The sequence below is a fragment of the Pristis pectinata genome, chromosome 3, assembly GCF_009764475.1.
Source record: "Pristis pectinata isolate sPriPec2 chromosome 3, sPriPec2.1.pri, whole genome shotgun sequence".
Classification (NCBI taxonomy): Eukaryota; Metazoa; Chordata; class Chondrichthyes; order Rhinopristiformes; family Pristidae; genus Pristis; species Pristis pectinata.
The window spans coordinates 42957651-42985316 of NC_067407.1; the positions used below are offsets into that span (position 1 = coordinate 42957651).

General features: G+C 39.6%; 1 protein-coding gene across 2 annotated transcripts in view; it reads right to left on the reverse strand.

Annotated features, from left to right (window-relative positions):
* Positions 1–27666, reverse strand: part of pde4dip (phosphodiesterase 4D interacting protein) — a 342932-nt gene that overhangs the window by 123119 nt on the left and 192147 nt on the right. The window contains exons 6-9 of one of the 2 annotated variants that reach the window (XM_052010870.1): positions 20450–20573; positions 18450–18616; positions 17281–17431; positions 13662–13715 (exon numbers count right to left, since the gene is read on the reverse strand). In XM_052010870.1, coding sequence (XP_051866830.1) covers positions 13662–13715; positions 17281–17431; positions 18450–18616; positions 20450–20573 — 496 coding nt within the window. The remainder of the gene's footprint in view (positions 1–13661; positions 13716–17280; positions 17432–18449; positions 18617–20449; positions 20574–27666) is intronic. The other variant, XM_052010871.1, reaches the window with a different exon arrangement.

A 27666-nucleotide genomic window follows, 5' to 3' on the forward strand; every position in this document is an offset into this window, starting at 1 on the left:
TGCAGAGAAAATCGAACAGCCAATTTGCACAAGGCAAGATTCTACCCACAAATGGCAACAAAGACACAAAATAGTTTTAATTATATCCTTTCAGGAACAAACATTGGGCAGGATACCTCACCTGTTCTTGTTTGAATAGCTACATATGGTAGTTTTATATCCACCTGAGAATGCAGATAGGGCATCAATTTAAATCTCAAATTTCATCCGAAAGGGACAGGCCATCTTTCTGGTGTTAACATTCGCAATCTCTCTAATTCAGTTTTAAAAAGCTTTCAAGAAAGTATGAAATTCCTTGGTGCCAGTTAGAATTATAGAGAGCTACAGCATGGAAAAGGCCCCTCGGCCCACCGAATTCTACATTAATCCCATTTTTTTTCATTTCTCACGTTCTCGGCAACTTTCCCTAGGTCAGGGGTAATTTGCATTGCCAATTTACTAACCCACATGTGAGAGGAAACGCAAGTGGTCACAGGGAGAAGGTGCAACTTCATGCAGGCAGCATCTGAGATCAGGTAGCATCAAGGCAGTTGTAATTGAAGCACTGTGCATGGCCAGAATGGGACAAATACTGCAAGGTAGCAATACCTCTGGAGAGGTTAAACCATCATTCAGAGCAACTGTATGGCTTGTGATTATTAATGGCTTTGTCAAACTTGGATTGTCTGACAAAAGTTGTTGGCCATGGGATAAAAACAAGGAGCATGATGCCAGTATCATTAGTACCTTAAGATAAGGTATCTTTATTAGTCACAGGTACATTGAAACACACAGTGAAATACATCTTTTTGCGTAGCGTTCTGGGGGCAACCCGCAAGAGTTGCCACGCTTTTGGCGCCAACCTAGCATGCCCACAACTTCCTAACCTGTATGCCTTTAGAATGTGGGAGGAAACCGGAGCACCCAGAGGAAACCCACGCTGACATGGGGAGAACATACAAACTCCGTACAGACAACGGCCAGAATTGAACCTGGGTCACTGGCGCTGTAAAGTGTTACGCTAACTGCTACTTTACCGTGCCTGCCCAATGTGCAATTGTGCCTTTGCAACAATGATGAGCAAAGGAACAGTTTTACTTTGATTTAGATGATATGATTATTTTAAAAGTCTTCTCCCATTTATGCTGTCCTATCCTTTCCTAAACTTAAGCACTTCTGTTATATTGCTCCATATTCCATGCCACTTTAAATACAGAAGCCGTACTTTTTTGAAATCGTTTTTTATTTCCTCATACCAGCTAAACATCTTGTGAATCAGCATGTACCCACTCTAAAGACTTAATATTCTTTCTATTGTGTGGAGCCCAACACAGCACCAGATGAACAGAAAGTTAGATGAGGTGAGATGAGGGTAATGGGTGTTTGTGGTGAAGAGCTGTTTTAATTGATAGCTCTGTCTTCCAACTCTTAACTACTAATGAAAGCTAATTTCCCTTCATTAGAAATTCACATTGAATAGCTGGTCAGGTTTCAGAGGGGACAAAGGTCTAGAGCAAAAACAATTTGCTGGAGGAACTCAGTGGGTCAAGCAGCATCTGTCGGAGGAAAGGAATTGTTGACGTTCCGGGTCAAAACCCTGCATCAAGGAAAAAAGTCTATTTTGGTTTAACGTTTCATCTAATAACAGTATCTCCAGCAATGTGGCATAGCCTCAATACAACACTGGAGTGTCAATCTAGATCCTTGTGTTCAAATCTCTAGTGGTGCTTGAACCCACAAAATTCTCACTCAGAGGTGAATGTGCTATCACTGTGACTCAGCTGACAGTGAGGTGTGAGAAGAATTTGAGAGCTCCTACAACTGCCACTGTGCTTGTTTATTTAAAGGCGATAAAATAAAGCAGTTTAATGATATGCCAGTAACCACATCTCACTAAAGTGTAAAAGAATCCACCATTCAAAAGAAAAGAGTGGGTACAGTATGCATCTCAATATTCAGTTCAAAAACAAGGGGGAAAGTCATCATTAAGGTTAATAATGTAGTGCACTTAGATTTTAGGAGTGAAAGTAAACTTCCAAGAAAGAAATGCAAATTGACTTATAGGTGTGATCATTGTCACCAATTTCCAAGCCAATATTGCAATAACTCTCAATAGTGCAACACGTTCAATGGCATAACCATTTCGAACTCCCTCACTATCAATATCCAAGGGTCATCATTGACCAAAAATTCAACTAGACTTGACAATAAATACCATTGCTACAAGAGTAGGTCAGAGGCTGTGAAGTGGTTCACCTGCTGACAACCCAAGGCCTTTCCACCATCTATCTGGCACAAATCCAGAGCCTGATGAAATACTCTCCACTTGCCTGGAACTGTGCATTGCCAACAACTCTCAAAAAGCTCAACACCATTCAGAGAAAAGCAGGCTGCTTGACTGGCACCCCATGAACCACCCAAAATGTTCATTCCCTCCATTACCCTTGTACAATGGCTACAGTATGAACCTTCTAGAAAATGCACTGCAGTTACTTTCCCAGGCTACTTTGGTAGTACCTCTTAAAACTATGGCCTCAATGACCGATAAAAGCAAGGGCTGCAGGAGCATGGGAACAGCATTACCCGCTATTTCCCCAAAGGATACACAACATCCTTACTTGGAAATATATAATCTATCTTGTGCTGTTGCTAGGACTAAATCCTGGAACTTCCTATCCAACAACACTGTGTAGGTACCTACACCAAAAGGACAACATCAGTTCAACAAGGCAGCTTGCCGCCACCTTCTCAAGGGCATTTAGTGATGGGCAATAAACGGTGGCCTTACCAGCTCCTAAAAATGAATAAATACAGTACAGTGAGCTGCGAACTATGTGTGGAACTACCGTGGGACTAGAGGAAACAGCTGTCGCGAAAGTGATACTACAATAGTCACAGTGAATAAACCAAAAGGCACAGCTTTGAATTATTTGTTAAAGCAGAGTATCAGCAAGATGGTTCTACTCTGGAAAGTATGATGAGCATACTGAAGGATCTCTTTTGAAAGCTATTATTAAATCTGCTTTCACTACTCTTTCGGCCAAAACATTCCAGATAACAACTCACTGAACAAATATTGGTTCATTGATCATTTAGCTTCAATCTTTGTACCTTGTTATGACCAACCATCAGAAATGAACTTTTGAGTCATCGGATGAAATTTCTCTTTTTCAAAATTCTTTATGATTTTGAGTATCTGCTCTGAGAAGAACACCCCTGAGGTTAGTTTGTTCACCTAAGGAAGAATTCATAATGGGGAACACAAACATGGCAGAGCAATTAAACAAATACTTTAGATCTGTCTTCAGGGATGAGTAGACACGTAACTTTCTAAAAATGTTAGGGAACCAAAAATTGAATGAAGATCAGAAAAAAAATATTGTTGGTGGGAGCAACAAGCAAACTGCTGGAGGAACTCAGCAAGTGGAGCAGCATCTGTGGGAGGAAAGGAATTGTTGACACTTTGGGTTGAAACCCTGCATCAGGATTGATGCAGTGGGAAATAGTTCTAAAGAATGTAATGTTATTGAAAGCTGATAGATTCCTACAGACTAATTTGCATCTCAGCGTACTAGAGCACATAGCTGTGGAAATAGTGGATGCATTGATTACTGTTTCCCAGAATTCCATAGATTGTTGGGTGGCAAATACAACCCCACTGTTTGAAAAAAGGAGGGAGCAAGAAAACAGAAGTACAGGCTGGTTAGTCTAAGATCTGAGACGGTGAACATTCTCGAGGCTATTATAAAGGATGAGATTTCAGGCCAGTTGCAAAATATCAAAGGCAACATGGATTTCTGGAAGGGATCTAAAGTTTGTTACTTTCTCACATTTAATACTTTCATGAATTTTGTGTAAGCTGCAAACTTTGAAATTACACCCTGTGTGCTAACACCCTGCTCATCAATACATATCAAAAAGAGCAGTGGTTCATGGGGATCACAGCCAGTTGAACAGTTAATCTCCTCATTCAGTCCCAGTTACATTGAGTCATAGAGTCGTATAGTATGGAAACAGGCCCTTCAGCCCATTGTGTTAATGCCATCCACCTTGCCTAGCTATACTAATCTCACATGCCTGCATAAATTCTATATCCCTCTATGTCTTACTAATTCAATTACCTGTCCAGATGCCTCTTAAGTGTTGTGACTGTTCCTGCCTCCACCACCTCCTCTGGCAGTTCATTCCAGATACCAACTGCTCTTTGTGTGAAAATTTACCCCTCAGATCCCATTTAAACTTCCTCCCTCTCACCTTGAACCTAATCCCTCTAATTTTAGACACCCCTACCATGGAAACAGATCCTGGTTATCTAGCCTATCCATGCCTCTTATAATTTTACATACCCCTAATGTGTCACCTCTCAGCCTCCTTTGCTTCAGGGAAAACAGACCCAGCCTATTCAATCTCTCCTTATAACTCAAGCCCTGCAATCCAGGATGCAGAAACAGTAACAACATTTAAGAGGCATCCGGACAGGTACTTGAATGAACAAGGTGGAGAGGGATATGAATTAATGAAGGCAAGTGCAGTATGTGTAAGCCATAGAACTATAGGTCAGTGAGCCATACATCGGTGGTAGGAAAATTATTGGAAGGGATTCTGAGAGACAGGATTTATTTACATTTTGAAAGACAAAGACTGATTAGGCTCTGTGCATGAGAAATCATGTCTCATGAATTTGATTGAGTTTTTTTTAAGAGATGACCAAGAGGACTGATGAGGCAGGATGGTAGACATTGTCCACATGGAATTTAGCAAGGCCTTTACAGGGTCCTGCATGGTAGGCTGGTCCAGCAGGTTAGAACACATGGGATCCAGGGTGAGCTAGCCAACTGGATACAAAATTGGCTTGGTGGTAGTTAAATTTCCTCAGTATCCACCTCACAGCCCACATTGCCAAATATGTTAGATATCTTATATTTGATATCCTCATCCAAATCTCTGATATAAGTGTGAACAGCTGTGTCCTGAGCTCTGATCCCTGCGATACACCATTGGTTACAATCTCCCATTCTGAAAATGACTTGTTTATTCCTACTTTCTATTTCCCGTTCATTAACTCATCCTCAAGCTACCTCAGCATATTTTCCAATACTCTGAACTCTAGTTTTCTTTAATAATCTCTCATATGACAAGTCATCAAAGCCCTTCTAAAGGTCTAAACACACCCACATCAACTGGTTTACCATTATCTATTCAGCTTTTTAAAAATTCATACAACTCAAACTAATTTTTAAAATATGATTTCCTTTTCATAATTCAATGTTGTCAGCGCTGAATCCTATTGTTATTTTCAAAGTGCCCCATTACCACTTCCTTACCAATAGATTCTATCATTTTCCCTTTTGCTAAGATCAACTGAAGTGCCCTACATTTCCCCGTTTTCACTCTCCCTCTCCTTTCTTAAATAGTGAAGATCTCCTAATCTGTGGGAACTGTTCTGGGATCAGTTAAATTTTGGACAATGATAACCACTGCATCCATTACTTCCATCGCCACCTTCTTCAAAACCAAAGGATGCAAACCATCAGGTTTTGGGAAGTTATCCACACTTAGTACTGTTAATTTCCCTAATACTTTTTTTTTAATTAATGCTGATTTCTTTGAGCTACTCATCTAATCTAGATCTGCAGTTCACCTCTATTACCAGGAGATTTTCAGTATCACCTTTTGTTTTATTTCCTTGCCATTTCCTTTTATGACAATATAGTTTCTCCCGCCTCAGTCTCTAAGGCACCCAAATTAAAGTTTTACTAACCTTTTTATAGAAACTCTTTTTTTGGTTGTCACTCATCTACACTCATATTCTGCTTTCCCTTTCCTAATGAATGCCTTGGCGGTCCTCCTTAGCTGAATTCTAAAATTTTCCCAATCCTTATGTTTATTGCATTTTTGGTAATGTTATAAGTCTTTCAATTTGATAATTTAATTTTTAATTTCTTTTGATAGCCTTGGTTGGACCACTTGTAAGTTTTTTGTCTTAAAGGAATAATATATTACTTGCAAGTAATGTATTCATTCAGTAAAAGTTAGCCATTGCCAGTTTATTTTTAACATAGTTTCCTAACCTACCACAGCCAATTTACATATCATCCCTTCATAATTTTCTTCAATCATTGTCCCTAAAGGCCCCTTCAATAATGTTATTAATATCAATGTCTGTCTTGAATAGCCTCCACAGGCCTCTTGAACAGAAAATTCCAAAGATTCATTTCTTCTCATCTCTGCTTTGAATGGCTGATCTCCTATTTTGAGACTGTGACCTCTGATTCTAGATACTGCGGCCATGTCACATATATGCTGTCAAGTCCCTGAAGAAGTTTGTATGGTTCATTCTTCTAAACTCAACAGAGTATATATGTTTAGTCCCTCCTTGTACGTCAAACCTGCCATTCCCAGGAATACATATGGTGAACTGTCCATGAACTCCCTCACCATAATTTGCAGCGTTAAGGGGAGAGAGTTGCAGAATGAAACTCATGGAGATTGCTCTACTGCAAGCTGGCATGAACAAGATGGACTGAATAGCCTCCTTCTGATTCCTGGTATGTGTCAACTGCACTATTCTTATTAAACCCCTTAAGTTCAGAGTCAACAGACAGAATAAATTAGGATGGCAAAAATAATAAAATGCACAGGCTTATTCATACAATAATAAATGAACCAAATACCATTTGTCATTTCATATTTTATTAGTTTATTTTAATATCTCACATTAACATTTGAATGCACACAGTCTTTTTCCCAGGGAAAAGAATCAAAAACTGGAGGACACAGGTTTAAGGTGAGAGGTGAAAGATTTAATAGGGACCTGAGGGGCAACCCCTTCATACAGAGTGTGGTGCATATATGGAACGAGCTGCCAGAGGAAGGTGTTGGATCAGGTACATTAACAAGATTTAAAAGACACTTGGACAGGTACATAGATAGGAAAGGTTTATAGGGATATAGGCCAAATGTGGGGAAAAGGAATTCACTTAAATGGGCATCTTGTTTGGCCAAAGGGCCTGTTTACGTGCTGCATTGCTCTATGACTCTATAACATAGCTATATTTCCTCAAAAGTTAATTTCAATTTAATGGAAAAAGTTGACAACAAAAGCTTGATATTAGAACTGGTGGGAAAACAAGCAGTTTTCTTTATATTCTGAAGAAAAATATTGCTCCTGTTTCAATGGCCTTGGTTTAATTTTCAGTTCAAATAATAGCTTGTTAATTTTTTGAGTAACTTTCAAATTAATAACCCTGGGGGCTTAAAGAGATTTGAGTTGACGCGATCTTTGATCCTGTTGGAAAACATTACAACATAATAAATTAACTACAATAAATATTAAGTATAGAAATGTAGCAGTCATTTTGTCCTCAACAAGGTCTCAAGGCAATAAGGGAAATGACACAGTGAGCTTCAAGTAGAATGGAGCTGCCAAAGGGGCCCAATAGTGTAAACAATACAAAGGTAGGTGGAGGGGCAGGGAGTGTTGTGGAGGCAGGAAGTCTGCAGAAGGACTTGGACAGGTTGGGAGAGTGAGCAAAGAAGTGGAAGATGGATATAGCATGGGGAAGTGTGGGGTAATGCACTTTGGTGAAGAATAAAGACTATTTTCTACATGGGGAGAGAATTCATAAATCGGAGGTGCATAGGGACTTGGGAGTCCTAGTTCAGGATTCCCTCAAGGTTAACTTGCAGGTTGAGTTGTTAGTAAAGAAGGCAAATGCTATGTTAGCATTCATTCCAAGAGGACGAGAAAATTTGGATACTTTGTTGAGGCTTTATAAGGCATTGGTCAAGCCACGTTTGGAATATTGTGAGCAATTTTCAGCCTTGTATCTGAGGAAAGATATGCTCGCCCTGAAGAGGGTCCAAAGGAGGTTCACAAGAATGATCTCAGGAATGAAAGGCTCAACATATGAGGAGCGTTTAATGGCTCTAGACTTGTAATCAATGGAGTTCAGAAGGATGAGGGGGGAATCTCATTGAAACCTACCGGATACTGAAAGGCCTGGATAGAGTGGACATGGAGAGGAAGTTTCCATTAGTTGGAGAGTCTAGGTTCTGAGGGCTCAGCCTCAGAATAAAGGGATGTCCCTTTAAAACTGAGATGAGGAGGAATTTCTTAAGCAAGAGGGTGGTGAATCTGTGGAATTCATCATCACAGAGGGCTGTAGAGGCCAAGTCATTCGGTGTATTTAAGGCAGAGATTGATAGGTTCTTGATTGGTAAAGGGGTTAAGGGTTACGGGGAGAAGGCAGAAGAATGGGGTTGAAAAAGATATTAGATAAGATATCTTTATTAGTCACATGTACATTGAAACACACAGTGAAATACATCTTTTTGTGTAGTGTTCTGGGGGCAGCCCTCAAGTGTTGCCACGCTTCCGGCGCCAACATAGCATGCCCACAACTTTCTAACTTGTACTTCTTTTTGGAATGTGGGAGGAAACCGGAGCACCCAGAGGAAACCCACACAGACACGGGGAGAACGTACAAATTCCTTACAGTGTCTGGATTTGAACCCGGGTCGCTGGTACTGTAAAGTGTTACGCTAACTGCTACACTGCCGTGCAATTGAATGGCCAAATTCTGCTCCTATATCTTATGGTCTGAACAATGTATCAATAATACTGAATATTGTAAATATGGGATTGGGGTATCACCCCACGGAGCCACACGAGTGGCATCAGTGCTGTGGTTCTTCATGAAAAGGTAACATTAATGATTGATCCATACATGAATGTAAAGGTTTGTACTGTTTTATTGTTGTATATAGTTTTTTATGATGAATAAAGTTTATTTTGGAATAAAAAAAATAATTCTGCAGTAGGAATACCAATGAGTCAGAACAGAACTAATTGTATTCAAGGTGAGAGGGGGGAGGTTCAGAACAGACATGAGGGGTACATTTTTACTCAGAGAGTGGTGGATGCCTGGAATGCGTTGCCTGATAGGGTGTTTGGAGGCAAATTCATTGGGGACTTTTAAGAGGGGGCTTGGAATGGGCACATGAATGAGAGGAAAATGGAGGGGTATGGGCATTCTGTGGGTAGGAGGGATTAGCTATGTCGGCACAACATTGCGGGCCGAAGGGCCTGTTCTGTGCTATACTGTTCTATGTTCTAATGTCAAGGGGCCTTAAAGAGTCAGAAGTGCCTTAAAATCAGTACTTGTATCCCCATTGAAGATCTCAACTGAGGTTAGGGCATCAGCAGTTAAATATTTAGGGCTGGATTTAAAGATATGTGGGCAGATGCATCATTTTGAAAAGAGAGCATTTTGGAAATGAGACATCAGGAAGTATTTTATATTTAAATTTAGAAAGGGAAGAAATAATTGTAATGTAATTTTTCAAAATAAATTCAAATCTTTGTTTAATTAGTAGAATACCAGCAGTTTCTTGAACAGTGAAGCATTGTCCTCTGGAAATTGTAAGTTTCCAATATAAAAAAGTTCAGACCTCATGATAAAGTTGCATGTACTTACATTAGACATCCTCCTGACACACTTTCTCTGTTCAAGCTTCCATTAGGTAGTTTCACAAAAAGAATAGACTGCATTTTAAACCTTTAATCAGTAAAACTATTCTCAACTAAAATACAAATTCCCAATATGACATTATTCATATTTTGTAGAAACAAGTAAGATAATGGACATCACATGTGCACACTCAGATAATGTTGTTTTAGCTTGCCTTATGGCAGCACCCCTATCTCACATACAATTTAGGCCTGTAACCTCAATGCAATATTGAAGGAGTACCACATTGTCAAAGATGCCAATTTTAGGACAAGTTATTACACCAAGGATCTTCTCCTGATGTCTGAGGCAACATTCACCTTATGACCAACATCTGGCCTATCAGTTAGTTCTTTACTCATTTGTCAATTACTTAAAGGGTGTTCAGTTGTAACTCATGTGATATTAACATCCTAATAGTCCACACGCACATCCAGATCAGTGTGGAATGAGTAAAATACATTAAGTATCTTACTGCATAATATTTATAATGAATAACACATATTTTCAAGATGCCACAAGCTCTGAATGATTTTTTTTCTGATTATTTATTCTGATTGTTATCCTAGCAATTGTGCTGGCATTTGTGCCTGAGACAAATCGCTGATTAGTCTGTTTTCCTTTTTTAATCTTTATTTAATCTTAGTTGAAAAATGTGGTCAAAGCACTGGGAGAATGCCCAAACTCTCTTTGAAATGGTGCCATGAGATCTTTTGCATTCATGTGGAAAAGATCATAAGATCTCTTCTGAAATATATCAATAGTGAAACACTTCTTCAGCACTTTTCTGAAACATCAGTCAGGAGACTATGTGCTCAGTAAGCAAAATAGAACTTGAACTGAGAGGTGAGAAAACTACTACTGAGCAAACTTTGAATTTTATTTTATGACTTTTAATGAATAAAGTGAATCCCTTAATTATCCACTGTTAACAAATTGATTAAAATTAAACTTATTTTCTGCTTCAACGTACAGTAAAAGGTTTAAGTGGTTTGCCATGCAAGAATTGTTTTGATGAAATGATTACAACTCAGATTAATCTGACAACATCAGATTAGTCTCAGACAATTTTCTCTTTCCCTTGCACACAATGTTGCACTGCAGCTTTTAAGACAGCACACCAGCCCTATGCTATGGTGTAAATAACAGAAAAATCAGCTTACACACACGCCAAGGAGATGAACGGGTGATTGAAAATAAAAAAAAGTACAGATACTGGAATTCTGAAATAAAAACAGAAAATACTGGATATACTCCAGCAGATCAGCAATGTCAGTGGAAGAAGTAACAGAGTTAACATTTCTGGCCAAAGGCCTTTCATCAGAATTGTGGAAGTGAGAAAGCATCTTAATTGCAGAGAAGGAGGAGGAGCGATGGCCTGGACAAAGGGATGATCTTTGATAGGCTAAGGCTAGAGTTTCCCAGGCAATTCCAATATTTATGGAGCCATCTGGTTGATATGTTATTGAGGGTAGTTTGAAAGAGAGAGAGAGAGAGAACAAATAAAAGGACATGTAAAAGCTGTGAAATGCCGCTCAGGGTCACAGCTGAACTGAAAACCAAAGGAGACTGCTGGAAATGCCCAGCACATCAGGCAGTGTCCGGAATAGGAGAGAGAAAAACTGAGTTAACTTTACAGATGGATAACCTCACAGCAAACCTGGCCAATTCTGATACAAATAGAAAAAGTGAGCTACCTGAAGCATTCAATATTGAGAAATGAATGCTGGAACGAGTTTAGACAGAAAGTAAGGTACTGCTCCACAAACTTATGTTGGGCCTTGTTGGAACAGTTTGGACAGCCACAGACAAATAGGTCAGAGTGGGGGTGGGATGGAGAATTTAAGTCACAAACAACTGTAAAGTCAGGGTTTCCCCTGCTGACTGAACAGAGGTGCTCTGCAAAATGGTCACCCAAATCACTTGTTTCTCCAGTGCAGGGAAGACCACAGTGTGAGGCAATAAATATATACATTTGCTTGGAAGATGTGCAAGTGAATCACTGCTAAATCTTTAAGGACTGTTTGTGTCACCGTTTCCTCTTTCTTTAACTGCCTTCAATAATCTATCAACCAGGTGGCTCTATTAACATGGAAGAACCCGGGGAAACAAAGGACTGCAGATGCTGGAATTGAGATGAAAAACTTTCTAAGTTGCAGGGAGGTTGGGGTAGGGATGCTTAAGGCAAAATGAATATCTATGATAAGGTGAGACCAAGGTTCCCCAGCTTCTTGATGAAAAACACTATGATGCTGGATGAACGCAGCTGGCCAGGCAGCATCCGTGGAGAAAAGCAGGTGGTCAACGTTTTGGGTCAGGACCCTTCTTCAGAAATGAAGATAGGAAAAGCGGAAGCCCAATACATAGGAGGGAAAAGTAGAGCAGTGATAGGTGGACAAAAGAGGGGAAGCAGAGTGGGCACAAGGTGGTGATAGGTAGTTGCAGGTAAGAGATAGTGATAGGCAGGTGCAGGGGAGGAGAGGGGAGCAGATCCACCAGGGGATGGGTCAAAAGTAAGGAGGACAAAGGGGGGGGGGGTAGAAAAAAGAGAGATAGACTAGGAAAGGGAAGAAAAGAAGAGGCATGGTGAGTGTGTGGGGTTACTTAAAGTGGGAGAATTCAATGTTCATGCCATTAGGCTGCAAGGTTCCAAGATGGTGCTGTTCCTCCAGTTTGCACTTAGAATTCTCCTGGCAGTGAAGGAGGCTGAGTACTGACATATCTGTGAAGGAGTGGGAGGGGGAGTTAAAGTGACTGGGAATGGGGAGATGCAGATCGCAGTTACGGACAGAGCACAGGTGTTCTGCGAAACAGTAAACCTAGTCTGTGTTTCGTCTCACTGAAGTAGAGGAGGCCACACTTGGAGCACCAAATGCAGTAGATGATATTAAGGGAGATGCAGGTGAATCTCTGCCTCACCTGAAAGGACTGTTTGGGTCCCTGGATGGAGGTGATGTAGGTGGTGTACGGGCAGGTGCTGCACCTGTGGCGGGGGCAATGGAAAGTTCCGGGGGTGGGAGCAGGATGGGTGGGGGGGGTAGTGAACAAGGGAGTCACAGAGAGAGCAGTCCCTGCAAAAGGCAGAAAGGGGTGGGGAGGGGAAGATATGCTTGGTGGTGTGATCCCATTGGAGATAGCAGAATAGCGGAGAATGACGTGATGGATACATAGGCTGGTTGGATGAAATGTGAGGATAAGGGGGACCCTATCCCTGTTGGGTCTGGGAGGGGTGGGAGTGAGAGCAGAGGTGTGGGAAATGGCAGAGATGCAGGTGCAAGCTCTCTCAACCACAGTAGGGGGGGGGGGAAGCCATGGTTAGCAAAGAAGTTGAACATCTTGGATGTCCTGGAGTGGAAAGCCTCATCATGAGAGCAGATGCAGCGGAGGCGAAGAAATTGAGAAAAAGGGATAGCATCCTTGCAAGGGACAGGGTGGGAGGAGCTGTAATCGAGGTAGCTGTGGGCATCAGTGGGTTTGTAGAAGATGTCGGTGGATAAGGAATCTCCTGAGATGGAGATGGAAAGATTAAGAGAGAGGTGTCAGAGATAGTCCAAGTGAATTGGAGATCAGAGTGAAAACTTATGGCGAAATTTTTGAAACTGTCGAGTTCCACACGGGTGCAAGAGGTGGCACCAATGCAGTCATCGATATAGTGGAGAAAGACTTGAGGAATGGGGCCGGAGTAGGTGATGACCGCCTGCTTTTCTCCATGGATGCTGCCTGGCCTGCTGAGTTCCTCCAGCATCATAGTGTTTTTCATCAAGAAGCTGGGGAACCCTGGTCTCGCCTTATCATAGATATTCATTTTGCCTTAAACATCCCTACCCCAACCTCTCTTCAACTTAGAAATTGCTTCCTCACTTTCCCAGTTCTTATGAAAAGGTTTTGACTTGAAACGTTAAGTCTGTTTCTCTTTTATAGATGCTGCCTGAACTGCTGAGTGTTTCCAGAACTTTCTGCTTTTATTTTAGAACCTGGATGATCTTGGTGTCTAAAACAAAAGAGTAGAATCAAATAGTGTCAATAAATTTAGAAATATTGCATAATTAGAGCACCACCAGTGCAAATCAAATCTAGTAACAGCATAAATATATTGAACCTGGTGCCAATGTGGAAAAAATGTAATGCACATTCACACAGAGTTCATGATAAAAAGGAATTTACTCCTACCTGCATTTCTTCTTGTGTTCGCAACTTCTCTCTGACCAGTTCACTTTGCAAATCCTAACAATGTACAGAGAACCATCTGTTTAATGTGGGGCAGGACTAGTCTGATTATAGAGTAATTGAGTTGCACAGAAATGGGCCCTTCGGCCCAGCACATTCATACTGACCTTTTTGCCCATCTGCAATAATCCTATTTGCCTGCATTTGGACAACATCCTTCAATGCCTTGCCTATTTAAGTATCTGCCCAAATACCTCTTAAACATAGTAATTATATCTGATTCCACCACCTCTTCTGGTAGCACAATCCAGATATCAACCACATTGTGTAAAAAAACTTGCCCCTCAGATCCCTTTTAAAACCCCTTCCTCTCACATTAAACCCACATCCTTTTGTTTTCAAACCCTTACTGTGGGAAAAATATCTTGACTATCTACCGTATCTAAGCCTCTCATAATTTTATATACTCCTATCAGGTCACCCCTCAGCTTCCTTCGCTCCAGGGAAAACAAGCCCAGCCCATCCAATCTCTCCCATAAATAAAGTCCTCCAATCCAGGCAACATCCTGGTGAATCTCCTCTGTACTCTCTCCAGTATAATCACATCCTTCCAAGAGTGCAGTGACCAGAACTGCACACAGTACTCCAAATGCAGTCTTACCAGTGTTTTGTAAAGTTGCAACATAATGGCCCAACTCTTATGTTCTATGCCCTGACCTCTGAAGGCAGACATGTCATATGCCTTCTTCACCATCCTACCAACTTAATTAGTTTGAGCAGTTTTACATTCAATGTGGCCATGCTCTTAGTTCTTCAGCTAGGTGAACTTCCTTCATTTCTTTTCAAACTGAGGCCCTAAATCTGATCCAATGGTTCTCTGGTTTTAGTAGATCAACTCCTTCTACCTTCTGCCTGCTTGTCTAATTTTGTACATTCTCCTCCCACAACCTTATATGGGTCCTGTTAATGAGTTACTTGTCAGCTCCTTGCCATGGAAACAGAAGTAAAAAAAACCTATTGGCCTGCTTATTCTAAATTTGCTTGGCTCTTTTATTTTTGTTTTACCTGGTCCTTTACCAGTCATTCTATTAGTTTAGGAATGATTGTCTCCACCCTTCCCTCACTTTCAGGATATGATAGTTCACAAGGGGCTACTATCCTCCTTTCATTTCTCTCTAGTAGCATCTCGTAGTTCAACAATAGTCACATAATGAAGCTTGAATGATGAATATCCTGCAAAGGTCTGAGGAACATTTCAAATTGCAAACACAATGCATGGTAATAAGGTAAATTGGTAAATTGGTTTATTATTGTCAGATGTACCAAGGTATAGTGAAAAACTTGTCTTGCATACCGTATATACAGATCAATTCATTACAACAATGTATTGAGGTAGAACAAGGTAAATACAATAACAAAATGCTGAAAAAAATGTTCGTTACAGAGAAAGTGCAGTGCAGATAGACAACAAAGTGCAAGGTCATAACAAGGTAGATTGTCAGGTCAAGAGTCCATTCTTATTATACTAGGGGGCCATTCAATAGTCCTATAACAGTGGGATAGAAGCTGTCCTTGAGCCTGGTGGTACATGCTTTCAGGTTTTTGTATCTTCTGCCCAATGGGAGATGGGAGAAGAGAGAATGTTCGTGGTGGGTTGGGTCTTTGATTATGATGGTTGCTTTACTGAAGCAGTGAGAATGGTAGACAGAGTCCATGGAGGGGAGGCTGGTTTCCATGATGCGCTGGGCTGTGTCCACAACTCTCTGCAGTTTCTTGCAGTCATGGGCAGAGCAGTTGCCATACCAAGCTGTGATGCATCCAGATTGGATGCTTTCTATGGTGCAGCGATAAAAATTGGTGAGGGTCAAAGGGGACATGTCAAATTTCTTTAGCCTCCTGAGCAAGTAGAGGCACTGGTGAGCTTTCTTGGCCATGGCATCTACATGGCTGGACAAGGACAGGCTATTAGTGATGTTCACTCCTAGGAACTTGAAGCTCTAAAACCTCTCGACCTCAGCACCATTAATGTAGTTCGCTGACATTGAGGAAAAGGTTGTTGTCATGACACCATGTCGCTAGGCTCTCTATCTCCTTCTTGTACTCATTGTTATTTGAGATTCGGCCCACTACAGTGGTATCATTTGCAAACTTGTAGATGGAGTTGGAGCAAAATCCGACCACACAGTCATGAGTATATAGGGAATAGAGTAGAGGGCTGAGGACGCAGCCTTGTGGAGCACCGGTGTTGAGAATAATCGTGGCGGAGGTGTTGCTGCCTATCCTTACTGATTGCGGTCTATTGGTCAGGACGTCAAGGATCCAGTTGCAAAGGGAGGTGTTGAGTCCCAGGTCTAGGAGTTTGGAGATGAGTTTGTTTGGAATTATAGTATTGAAGGCGGAACTGTCGTCAATAAACAATAGTCTAACGTAGGTGCCTTTCCAGATGCTCCACAAATGAGTGTAGGGCCAGGGAGATGGCATCTGCCACAGACCTGTTTGGGTGGTAGGTGAATTGCAGTGGGTCAAGGTTGGCTGGGAGGCTGGAGTTAATGTGTGTCATGACCAGCCTCTCAAAGCACTTCACGATGGTGGATATGACTACCAGGTGGTAGTCATTCATTTCTATTGTTTCCTTTGCAAATTGTTATTGAAATACCAACCCACCAGTCTGGGCTTGCTTTACAATGGTGTGTGGAGCCTCTGGCAATTCTCAATGATCTCCCTTTAGTTTGTATGTAAATAGGATTTCCTGATCTTTCTGAATCTCTTTTGGAATTTCAAACCTAGATAATACTGCAAATGAGATTTTGAACAGGAATTGTAGTACTTCAGATCTTTATAAATCCCTGGCAAAAATAATCATTGTAAGATTTTCTCTTAATTTTTTTATTTCACAAGATGTCTGTTCAACTGAGGATTTTGGGCAGATCCAAAATCTGCTTCAATAGGGATTTGGAATAAGGGGGATTCCATCTGCACTCTATACTGACATGTTATCCTGCAAAACAAGTTATTCTTTTCTTCAAATTTTGCAACTTTTTATTCTTACAGTTGGGCAGTCATTCCGAATTAAAACCAATTTAGGTCAATGTTTCTATACAAATTCTCAAAGTTGTAACCAGTGTTGATTTTTAAAAAATGCCCTTTATATATCTTAAATATTGTATCCCTATCTTGGATCCAAGGTTCTGACAGCTCCCAACATATCATCCCTCTCTTACTCTAAGATGGTATTCCATTTAAGAAAGTATATGCTATTCATAACTGGCATAATTTTCTGTTCTATTAAGAATTCAGACATAGGTCAGAGCTCTCAAGTCATGGACTGTAAAATTATCTGCCCATTAAATTAACATGGAATGTAAACTGGATACATCAATCTCCTTGCCTGATTTGTTGATATTCACTCCCATTCCACAGTCTGCTGCTCTGGGCACTGAATTATAGAATTTACTCCAATACAAACATAAACCAATGAGGATTACGTGGCGCAAGTACAAGTGTTTAACATACAAGCCCAGTTTTAAACAGCAATCATCACAGCTGTGACATCAATTAGACATGGATATGTTGATGGAATCATCACATTGACTTTTGTATTGAGCTTAAAACAAACACTTACTTCAACTTCATTTTCTTTCTGACATGAAGCATCGGCTGATTCTTCTACATCTAGGTCTCTGATGTGATCATCCACCACTTGCTGATTTTCATTTAAATGACCTATCTGGATATCTCTGTTTCTTAGTGCTTGGGTCAGCTGATCTATAATTCTGCATGATCATAAAAATGTTCAGTTTGAAAATCCTAAATGAAAATATACAGACATTTAATCCAAATGAAATTTATAAAGATATACACCCTGAGGGGATATTGTTGCCTTCCATGGTGGAATACTGCACTCTTGTGTTGGATTGCATTAACATTGAAAGTCTTTACAGGCCAAAAAATTAAAATGCTTTGCCCTGTGACTCCCAGATCCAATAAGTCCTAAGTATGCAGCACCACTGAGATGTATTATTGTTGGTAAGATTTTGTACCAGAATAACAACATTTCAATATTGTTAAGAAAAACAAGTAACTTTTAGTGTTTCAATAATTAACCTGAAAAACATTGCAATGGACCATTAAGATTAGTTACTCAATATATACAAGATATAATGGTTTGACTTTTAAGATTTTCAGAATATTATCAAAATTACACCTGCAGATAATGTTGTTAATCATTTTTGCTGACCATATACATCGTAAAAGTTTTTGGAATTTATTTGCAGATGATAAAAATAGCATAATACTTGAACTTATGTACAGCTTTATCACATTATTTTGTTTAAAGCATTTAACAAACTGAAATATATTTGGATTATAGTTACTGCTTTTGTGGCGCAAACTTAATATCCCTCTTAGAAATTCCAAAAACTGAATAACCATCTATTAGTTTTCACGTTTATTTATTAAGAAGTAAATATTGTTCATGACAATAGGGTAACTCCCTGACCTTCTTTAAATAATGCTTTGGGATCCTTGAGCTTTGCTAGAACATTCAACAACCAAATTCCCTTCAGTTCCACCCAGGAAAGCTGGCCTTGATTATGCACTTAAATCACAATAAAATTAATGAAAATAAATAATCAGAGGGGAAATCCTGAATATTTGTTTCAGTAATAGTCAAATCAAGATCTTTAGAGAGAAACATCAGTAACTGAGGCCCTTTCTCAAAATCATGCATCACCCTTCAAACCAGTGCTTTTATTTCTAAAATATTATTTCAGTATAGGTTACATGTATTACCTGTCCTTTTCCATTAAAACCTTTTCATTAGTTTCCCACAATTTTACATTCTCTTCATTTCCCCAATTGCAATCATTCAGTTTCTTCTCCAATTCAAGAGATCGTTGTTTCTCAGTCTGAACAATAGCAGTCATCTTTTCCACTTCATTCTTAGCCAATCTGGCTTCCTGTTTGAAACAACAGAGACAACAATGTTAGCTTTCTTCAAGTTTTATTTCTGAATTTATAAGTCTCTATCAGTTATAAATCCATGTTTATCTCAGTCTGGTAGAATTTTGTCCTGTTTTGGTTGCTACCTTCACAAAAAGATATGGTGATGAATATTTTCCATCTCAGAAAGTGAGTTAAAAGATAGTGCCAATGCATAATGTGTGTGTGTCAACACAATCCCCTTATTAAACTCTATAGCCACATTAATAGTTTGAAGAAGATATATCCTACAGAACAATGGGAATAAGAGATTGAAGAGTTTAACATTCATGCAAAGAAATTCTTTCACATCCAAAAGTGTATGTTTGATGGGTGTTGCTGAGGTGACTTAAAGACCCCAGTAGCTGATACTACTTTTCTGTACTACAAAATGTGGTCCTTAGGAGTGAGGCTGATACTGGAGATTTCATTGGGGTGTGGGGGTGGAGAGAGCCAACTACTTTAATTAAAGGTTTGAGACCCAGGGGTCAAGTCGTTCAGTAAGGTTAGTGGCTGGAGGAGTATGATTGATAGATTGTAGCCAAGAGGAGGCTCTGAATTAATGATAGGGATCAAGAAGGTTGTCTGTCAGAAGGATCATGGCCAGGATTGGGGGGGGGGGGGGGGTGGGTGGAGAAGTGGAGAAGGGTGTGACAGAGGATACAGGCCTAAGGTTCAGCATGGCAAGACAAGTGATCAAGGATTGACACCTCACCATCAATTTAGGGTTTATGGGATTCAGTGGACTGGAGGACTGGAACCATTGGAAATGATTGGCAGATTGGGTGTGCTGGGAGCTACAGGAATCAGGGGAGATCAGATGGTTGGAGGAGGTCAGTGGATTGATTGTAGAGAGGGAGGTTGGCTCCATTGGGGGCCTGGAATTCAAAAGGTCAAGAGGGGTTGGGGTAGGCCCAGAGGTTCAAAGGTAATTATGGGACTTGTCTTACTGGAGTACTCGTCTACCACCCAATTGCAAAGACAGATGCAGAATATATTTGTTTAATGGCTGAGCTTTGCACCTTCCTGAGTCTAAATGCTGGAATTCCCTTTCTTAAATTATCTCTTGTTTCCTTTAAGATGGTCCTCATTGGACAAACTTTTGATCACCTGTCTTAATATCCTCTTGTGTCAATATTTGTCTAATTATTCTGTTATGAATTAGTTTGGGATGCTTTACTGCTGAATATGCAAAGTAAAAGCAAGTGTTGTCATTCCTGGCATATGAGGGGAATGTTGCTGACCAGAGGGTCTATTTATTGTTCACATTATAGCACAATGACAGCCATGACTTATCTCCACTTTTGCCCTCTGACTGGTCACAACTTTCCTTTGGAAATGCATAAATACTTAACTGAGGACTAAATCTAAGACTAAAACCAATGACAATTAATTAACTCCCATGTGAGTTTTGTTTACTTTTGGGTAAGTCTACACTCAGTCCTGTTCCTACACCTCCAACAGGGCTATCTGCTAAGAGGACATCATTTGCTTAGAGGGGAAAACAAAACCTCTGCATGGTGCTTCACCTTTGAACATGACTGAGGCAAATTAATGGAGCAGAGTACTGAACCTGTAACCTTCTGACTTGGTGAAGATGTTAAACATTCTTTAAAAAGGATAGGTGGCTTGGTTATTGGACCTACTTGCAAAAATGATGGAAATTAAATTAGATCCTACAAGTAGGATTTGATTGATTAACTGAACTTCTTCATCTACATAGTGTTCTGATATAATGATCTGCTCCACATGGTGGTGACAATAAAGGACATCATGGACTGAGGCCCTGGTGCTTCCAGATCTTTACTCACCTCTTGCAGAAGCTGAATCTTATTCTGCAAGATAGCTTGCACATGCTCAGTCTCCTGCTGCTTCTCTTCATATTTCTGGTGGATCTCAGCCTCATTTTGGTTACTTAGTTTTTCTACTGCTTTCCTGAGAAGCATGGAATAAGACGAAAATTACTATTTATTCTTATATCAAAAAATAATGATCAATGGACTGACTTGTTAACAATGTTGGTAATAGATAAGGAAGCAATTAAGCACAAATGTTTTATTGATTAATGCAACTTTCATCAAGTCCATGCATGTTCTCTACCTTCCTTATCAGAATCTTTGTGGGAAAGGAACAGCAGTGCAGTCCACTAATGTTTGGTTTGTTATTTAGATTGTGACTCTTTTGTTTGATCAATAAAGTTAATATAATGGTCAATTACACTGTTTTAGACTTTATTCACAAACTTAGGCTATAGCAATTTCCTGGGATTCCTATTCATTCAGATTTACATTATTCATAGGTAGCACTTTCAGTATAATGGAAAGTGGAAATTTCAAATTTTTCTTGGATGTGTGGATCTATTACATTTTGCATTAGTCTATATTTGCATTGCTTTTCCTTAAATTTTGCATTTATGGTAACATTAATTACAGACATGGGAAGATAAAGCAACATATTCACATCCACAAAGATGCACCAGTTTAGAGGTTTTTAATATTAGATATGAAGCAGTTATATAGGCTTTATATCAACAAAAGGAGTCTATTAGACTGAAGAATGGTCAAAATACCACAGTGTTTTCTTTTCATATGACATGCCTACTCTTTCAGGGTAACAACTGTTGAACTGTGTTTAACTTCTCCTCACAGATGCGAAAAGGTAGAAATGGAAAATTGCTCTTCAGAAATATGTTGAAGACCAATCTTACATGTGGTCAAGTGAATTCACTAATAGGCTACAAAGACAAACTGCAATGCATGATAAGTGTTAGTTCCTAAACTGTTGTGTGTTCCCAGTCTGCTAATGTGGATTGTGACAGGAATATCAAAAATATTTAAGTAACCTGATCTTGCATTTTGAGAAGATGAACTCAGCACCTGAAAAACATCAGTTTGAACATAGTCCCCCAGAGCCTTTATAAATTAGTAGTCATCAGTTATGTCTTTTCCAGATCTTCAGAGAAGAAGAGATAACCTCAAGTAATATTGATCTGTATCTGTGTGTACAGATATGAAAAGCATATTGAACATTTTAAAAGGTTCTCTTAAGTCCAGTTAACAATGCAAAGCCTTCTCCTTCAAATATTTCATGGAGCTAAAGAATTCCACTGTGTATTCCCCTTTCCATGTTCTAATATGCCTGCACTGATAAGAAAGTCATGTTTTGCTACAAATGCAGTTAGGACTGTTGACAGGCTCCTGTTGCAGCCTCAGTGGAGTCCGCAGCTGTCATTGGCTATTAATATAATGCTGTGATGTGAGCAGAGAAGTGTATGTTCGTGAATGTAATACTGAAGTACAGACTGTCAGTCGGTTTCCAACATTCCTTCTGCCCCAGTTACACATGTGTTGATGATAAATTACCTCAGCAAAGCAGAATGCTGCAAACAAACTTGAGCTGTTTACGAAGGGCCTCATTCCAATACTCTAGCTGACCATGCTTCTAACTACAGATGGCCAATGTTGTTGGCAACATTTTAGGGTTAGTCATACATAATTTTGTTGCAGCAAAATCTGGAGTTCGGCAACACCGTGTTTTGTTTTGAAGGTCACATAGGCTTGCAACTCATTCGCATAACACAGAGCAGTAACAAGTAAATAATTTTCAATATTTTTTCATTTGGATAAAATGCCTCAAAACTTTCGATCTTTCCACCCCAATAGATATTAAGATTAATGTGAAAATTATATGCCAGCTCCCCCAACATGACTACTAGTGTCCATTTCCTTATCCTCCTTTCTTTGATTTTCCCTTCTTTTCCCATTCTCTCTTTTCATTACATCAAGTGCATTCTATGGTATTAAACTATGTCATATGATGAACTATATCATTTGAGAATTCTGAGAACATCCAGCCTTTGAATGAATAAAAACTTAAAACAGATATTTTCATCCAGCCAACTTGATGGAAACATTCTGCAGATCAGACAGCATCTGTGGAAAGAGAAACAGATTTAACGTTTCAGGTCTGGGTCTTTGACCTCAAACATTAACTCTGTTTCTCTTTAACATTTAATAGGCCCTCAATCAGTTGTAAATATATAAATACATCATAGAAAATTTCCTGCATTTTTTCTGGGTTGTAAGAACATAACCACATCTAATTTGATACTTACATTTTCTCTATGAATGAAGATGCTCATCTCATTTCCTGTCACATTTTTGAGACCAATTATATTGTCCAGTTCAATTGTCTACCTGGTGACCTATCCCAGAGCAGTGAAAATTTTCTCATTGACTTCCCTTCTTACTCTTGACTTTCTCCTTTTGAATTTATGGCCTTGAATTTTCACCACATTAAGCATACAGTTTGACAAATTACAGTGGCAACTTTTTTGGAAAGCATTCTGTTGCCTCTGATATGATTTTGTTTTCAAAAATTTGGATACCTCTGAAGCTATGAATGTACAATGAACACCTCCCCTCCTCCTACCACCAAAGCAAGAACATGTTCCCCACAAAGGCCACCATGCAAGCCATTTAATGCAGTTAATTCAGATTTTTGTCTTTTAGAATCTCATTGTCTTCCATTTATAACTTCTATTCCATTTATAACTTCTATTCTTCTGGAAGGATTCTGCATTATTGGGTTCTTAGGTCTTAGAATTCTAGGGTTTGCAAACATTTAACAAAAATCAAGTTGCCAATTTATTTTTTTGACCATGGTAAAAGGTTCAATTATTAAAATTGATTAGAATTTTGAATGAAAGAGAAGCTTACTGCACTTTCACAAATAGGAATTCCCGGGAACTTCTGTAAATCAGTTTGATCTCTCCACACTGTACCCATCAATTAATCTGATGTCATTTCAGGGGATGCCTCCATTAAATTGACCTGGACTTCCAGTACAGGTGTGAATTACCTTTTCTGTGAAGAACCTGGCACCATATTTGTCCTTATTTTCCACATTTGGAGCATATCACCTTACTGGCTCAGGAATTTCCTGGCTCAGAAATTTCCTGGCAGTGGTGAACTGCTTACTTAAGGGTCCTATGGAGTGCTTCATACTATACAAGTGGCTTCACATGGTGGGGCCAGAAATGGTGAAATAGCTTGAGGAAAATTTAACCTAGTGCACAAGTTTGGTGGACAGATTTACCAGTGTAAACGTTGTGGAAATGTAGAAAGACTGTTGTGTTGCTTGAATCCATGAGGAGTCTTGCGATGGAGTGTAGTCAGCAAAATCTCAGTGAATAACTATTCGGAAGTTCAGCACTTCCATGTTTGTGCATGTTTGCAAGGGAGTATTAAAATTTCTGGCATACAGAGAAATGCCAACAGTTCACAGAAAATTGCTGGCACTTTACAGGAAAGTCCAGTCCATTGTCTTACTGTCAATTAAATGTGAATTTGTGCATTTGTATGCTGAATTTGCACTTGTGCACCATTTACAATACATGATGTTTTGCTTTGCATTTTTCAAGAAATTACATGAAAAAATTCCTCACTCAATTCCCCAGAAGTATTAAATAACACACATAAGTTTAATTGGCTCCCATATTAGGACAGACAGATAAAGTGCTGACACAAGAGAGACTGCAGATGCTGGAAATCTGGAGCAACACAAGATGCTGGAGGAATGCAGCAGGTCTGGTAGCATCTATGGAGGGAAATGAACAGTTGGTGTTTCATGTCGAGACCCTTCATCAGGACTGGAAAGAAACAGGGCAGAAGCCAGAATACAAGGGTGGGAGGAGGGGGAGGAGCACAAGCTGGCAGGTGATCAGTGAATCCAGGTGAAGACAGATAAATTGCTGTTTACAATAGGTTGGCTCACTCCAAATGACCCAGGATTAGAGAAGATTTTCAGCTAACTAAACATTTATTATATTTGGGTTCAGAAGAAATTAGAAAGACAAATATATTGTAATTTAGTGTTGCATTGTCTTCCACTTTCAAGATATAATGGAAACGGAAAGGAAAATCAACTTCAACATCTTTGTAAATATTTCTCACACAGTCAAAATGTTTAGATCTATTGCTGTACAATCATACAGATGTTCCATATTAGTCATGAGCAGCTCGTGGCCAATAAATTTGTCAGGAGAAATGAAACTGGCTGAACAGATTGTAAGATTTTAAGGATTCTTGGTGGATTTACAATGCTAAAAAAATGTCATGAAAAGTGAGGAAGTCTCAGATTACTGCAAACCTCTGAAATAGGCATATATTTTTGAGAAAACTTACATTCACTTTCCAGGTGATGATGGAATCTTAAGACTTCACATACATAAATATTTTTCCAATTCACATTCACCTTGTTTTCTCAAAATTAATACTGATAAAAGTGCAAACATTGTGGGGTAATTCTGGAAACATTCAGAAATTAAATAATGAATTTGGCTCATTTCAGGCACAAATCATGCCACAAAAATTATCTTCTCTTGGTTGCAAGCAGCAGCGACCATGACACTGACAAGAAGTTATCAAAGCCTTTAAATTAGTTGAAATCTGTGATAATACACTATTAACTATTTCCTTCAGGGATGTAACTGAATGACATATGATGACACACTATCATTAAGTAATGGGGATAACAGGACTTGTTATGAAAATGTTGACTTGCACGTTATGTATTACATACTTCCAAATTTTTGATAAATGTGTATTTTTTAAAAAATTCTTAAAATTCAACCTCCCTCATATTGACTGAGACTACCACAGTGAAAAGGGCTTGGATGGGGTAGAATTTGTTAAATGTGTCCAGAAAGGTTTTCTCAAACAATATATAGATGGCCCTTCTAGAGAGAGGGCAACATTGGATTCCTATTGGGAAATGAGGAAGGACAAGTGATTGAGGTGTCAATGGGGGAGCACAGTGACCATAATTCTACTACTTTTAAAATAGTTGTGGAAAAAGTTATAGAGTGATCCACAAGTTAAAGTTCTAAAATGAGGTAAAGCAAATTTTTAAGACATCAGACAGGAACTTGCCAAAGACTGATTGGGAGAGGATGTTTGCAGGTAGAGGGGCATCTAGCAGGAAAAAGGAGGCATATGTCAGGTATAGGTAGCTGGGATCAAGCGAATCCCTTGAGGAGTACAAGGGATGTAGGATGAGTTATGTGAACAGGTGACAAAGAGAATTGACGAGGGCAAGCCTGTGGATGTTGTCTACATAGTCTTAGGCAAGACTTTTGACAAGGTCCTGCATGATATGCCAGTCGGAAGATTAGATCACATGGGATCCAAGGTAAGCTACCCAACTGGATGCAAAATTGGCTTGGTGGAAGGAGTCTAAGGATGGTAGTGGAGAATTGTTTTTCAGATCGGAGCCCTGCGACCAGTGGTGTGCCACAGGGATCAGTGCTGGGTCCAGTGTTGCTCATTATCTGTATTAACAATTTGGATGACAATCTTGTTAACATGGATAGTAAGTTTGCAGATGACACTAAAATTGATGGCATAGTATACAGTGAAGAGGGTTATCCAGGGTTACAATGGGATGCAGATTAACTGGGGAAGTGGGCCAAGGTATTGCAGATGGAATTTAACTTGGACGAGTGTGAGGTGTTGCACTTTGGTAAGTTAAACCATGGCAAGACCTACAGAGTAAATGGTAGGGCCCTGGAGAGTGCTGTAGAACAGAGAGACCTAGGGGTACAGATATATAGTTCCCTAAAAGTGGCGACACAAGTAGATAGGGTGGTGAAGAAGGCAATTGGCACGCTTGAGTACAGGAGTTAGGACATCGTTTTATTACTGTACAAGTCAATGGTGAGACCACACTTGGAATATTGTGTGCAGTTCTGGTCACCCAACTACAAGAAGGATGTCATGAAGCTGGAACAGGTGCAGAAAACATACACTAGGATGTTACTGAGACTGGAGGTTGGAGATGGATAGGCTGGGACTGTTTTCCCTGGAGCGTAGGAGGCCGATGGGTGACCTTATAGAGGTTTATAAAATCATGAGGGGCATAGATAAGGTGAATGGTCACTGTCTTTTTCCCAGGGTAGGGGAGTCTAAAACTAAAGAGCATAGGTTTAAAGAGAGAGGAGAAGGATTTAAAAGCGACTGAGGGGCAACTTTTATTTTTACACAGAAGGTGGTGGGCATATGGAATGAGTTGCCAGAGGAAGCTGTAGAGGCAGGTACAATTACAATGTTTAAAAGACATTTAGACAGGTACATTCATATGAAAGGTTTGGATGTATATGGACAAATACAGACAAATGGATCTAGCCCAGGTAGACAACTTGGTCAGCATGGATGAGTTGGTCTGAAGGGCCTGTTTCCATGCTCTATCACTCTATGACTCTAATAGCTTCTCGTATCACTAATCCAGAATAAAATAATAGGTTTGGTGTTATACAATATACTAAAGGAATTGCAGTTTTCACCTTGGGCAAAAAAGTGCATTGGAAAATCTCTCATCTCTTTCCTTACAAATACCACTTACTTCTATCACTTACATTGACATTAGAATGCCAGAAATTTCAATGCAGAAATAGCACATGAACCTTTGACAATGCAACATTCAAGTCAAGTGTTGACAGAATGTAAATATCATGCATTCAGTGAAAGCTTAGTTGTAGCATCCCCTAATGGTGGAACAATGCCATGTTAGAAGTTGTATTTCTGCACAATCTGGCACTGCTCACAACACTGCTACATGATTACACAGATAGGAAAACCAGAGGTAGATGATCTCAGCAGCTACCCATGATGTGACTAGAACTTATACACCAGTATATAAGTCAGGAATGTGCTAGGAGAATCACAATAGACAACAATAAGAAGTAAAATGTCATACTGAAAAAAGTGAAAATACTCATGTAATTAGGAAAAAACTGAAGAAACTGAAAATCTGAAAAAAGAAAATGCTGGAAAGATTCAGCCAGTCAGGTAACATCTGTGGAAAGAGAAACAGTGTTAACAAGTGGCACAGAACCACAAAAACAACATGCATTTGCAAAGGTAAAAGGAAAGCGCAAAATTCAATGTGTCCTACATTTTAAAGTCACTGAAGGTTGCTGCAGCAGCACTATTGGAGCTCAGGTTACTTAGTAATCACCAGTGTGAAGTGG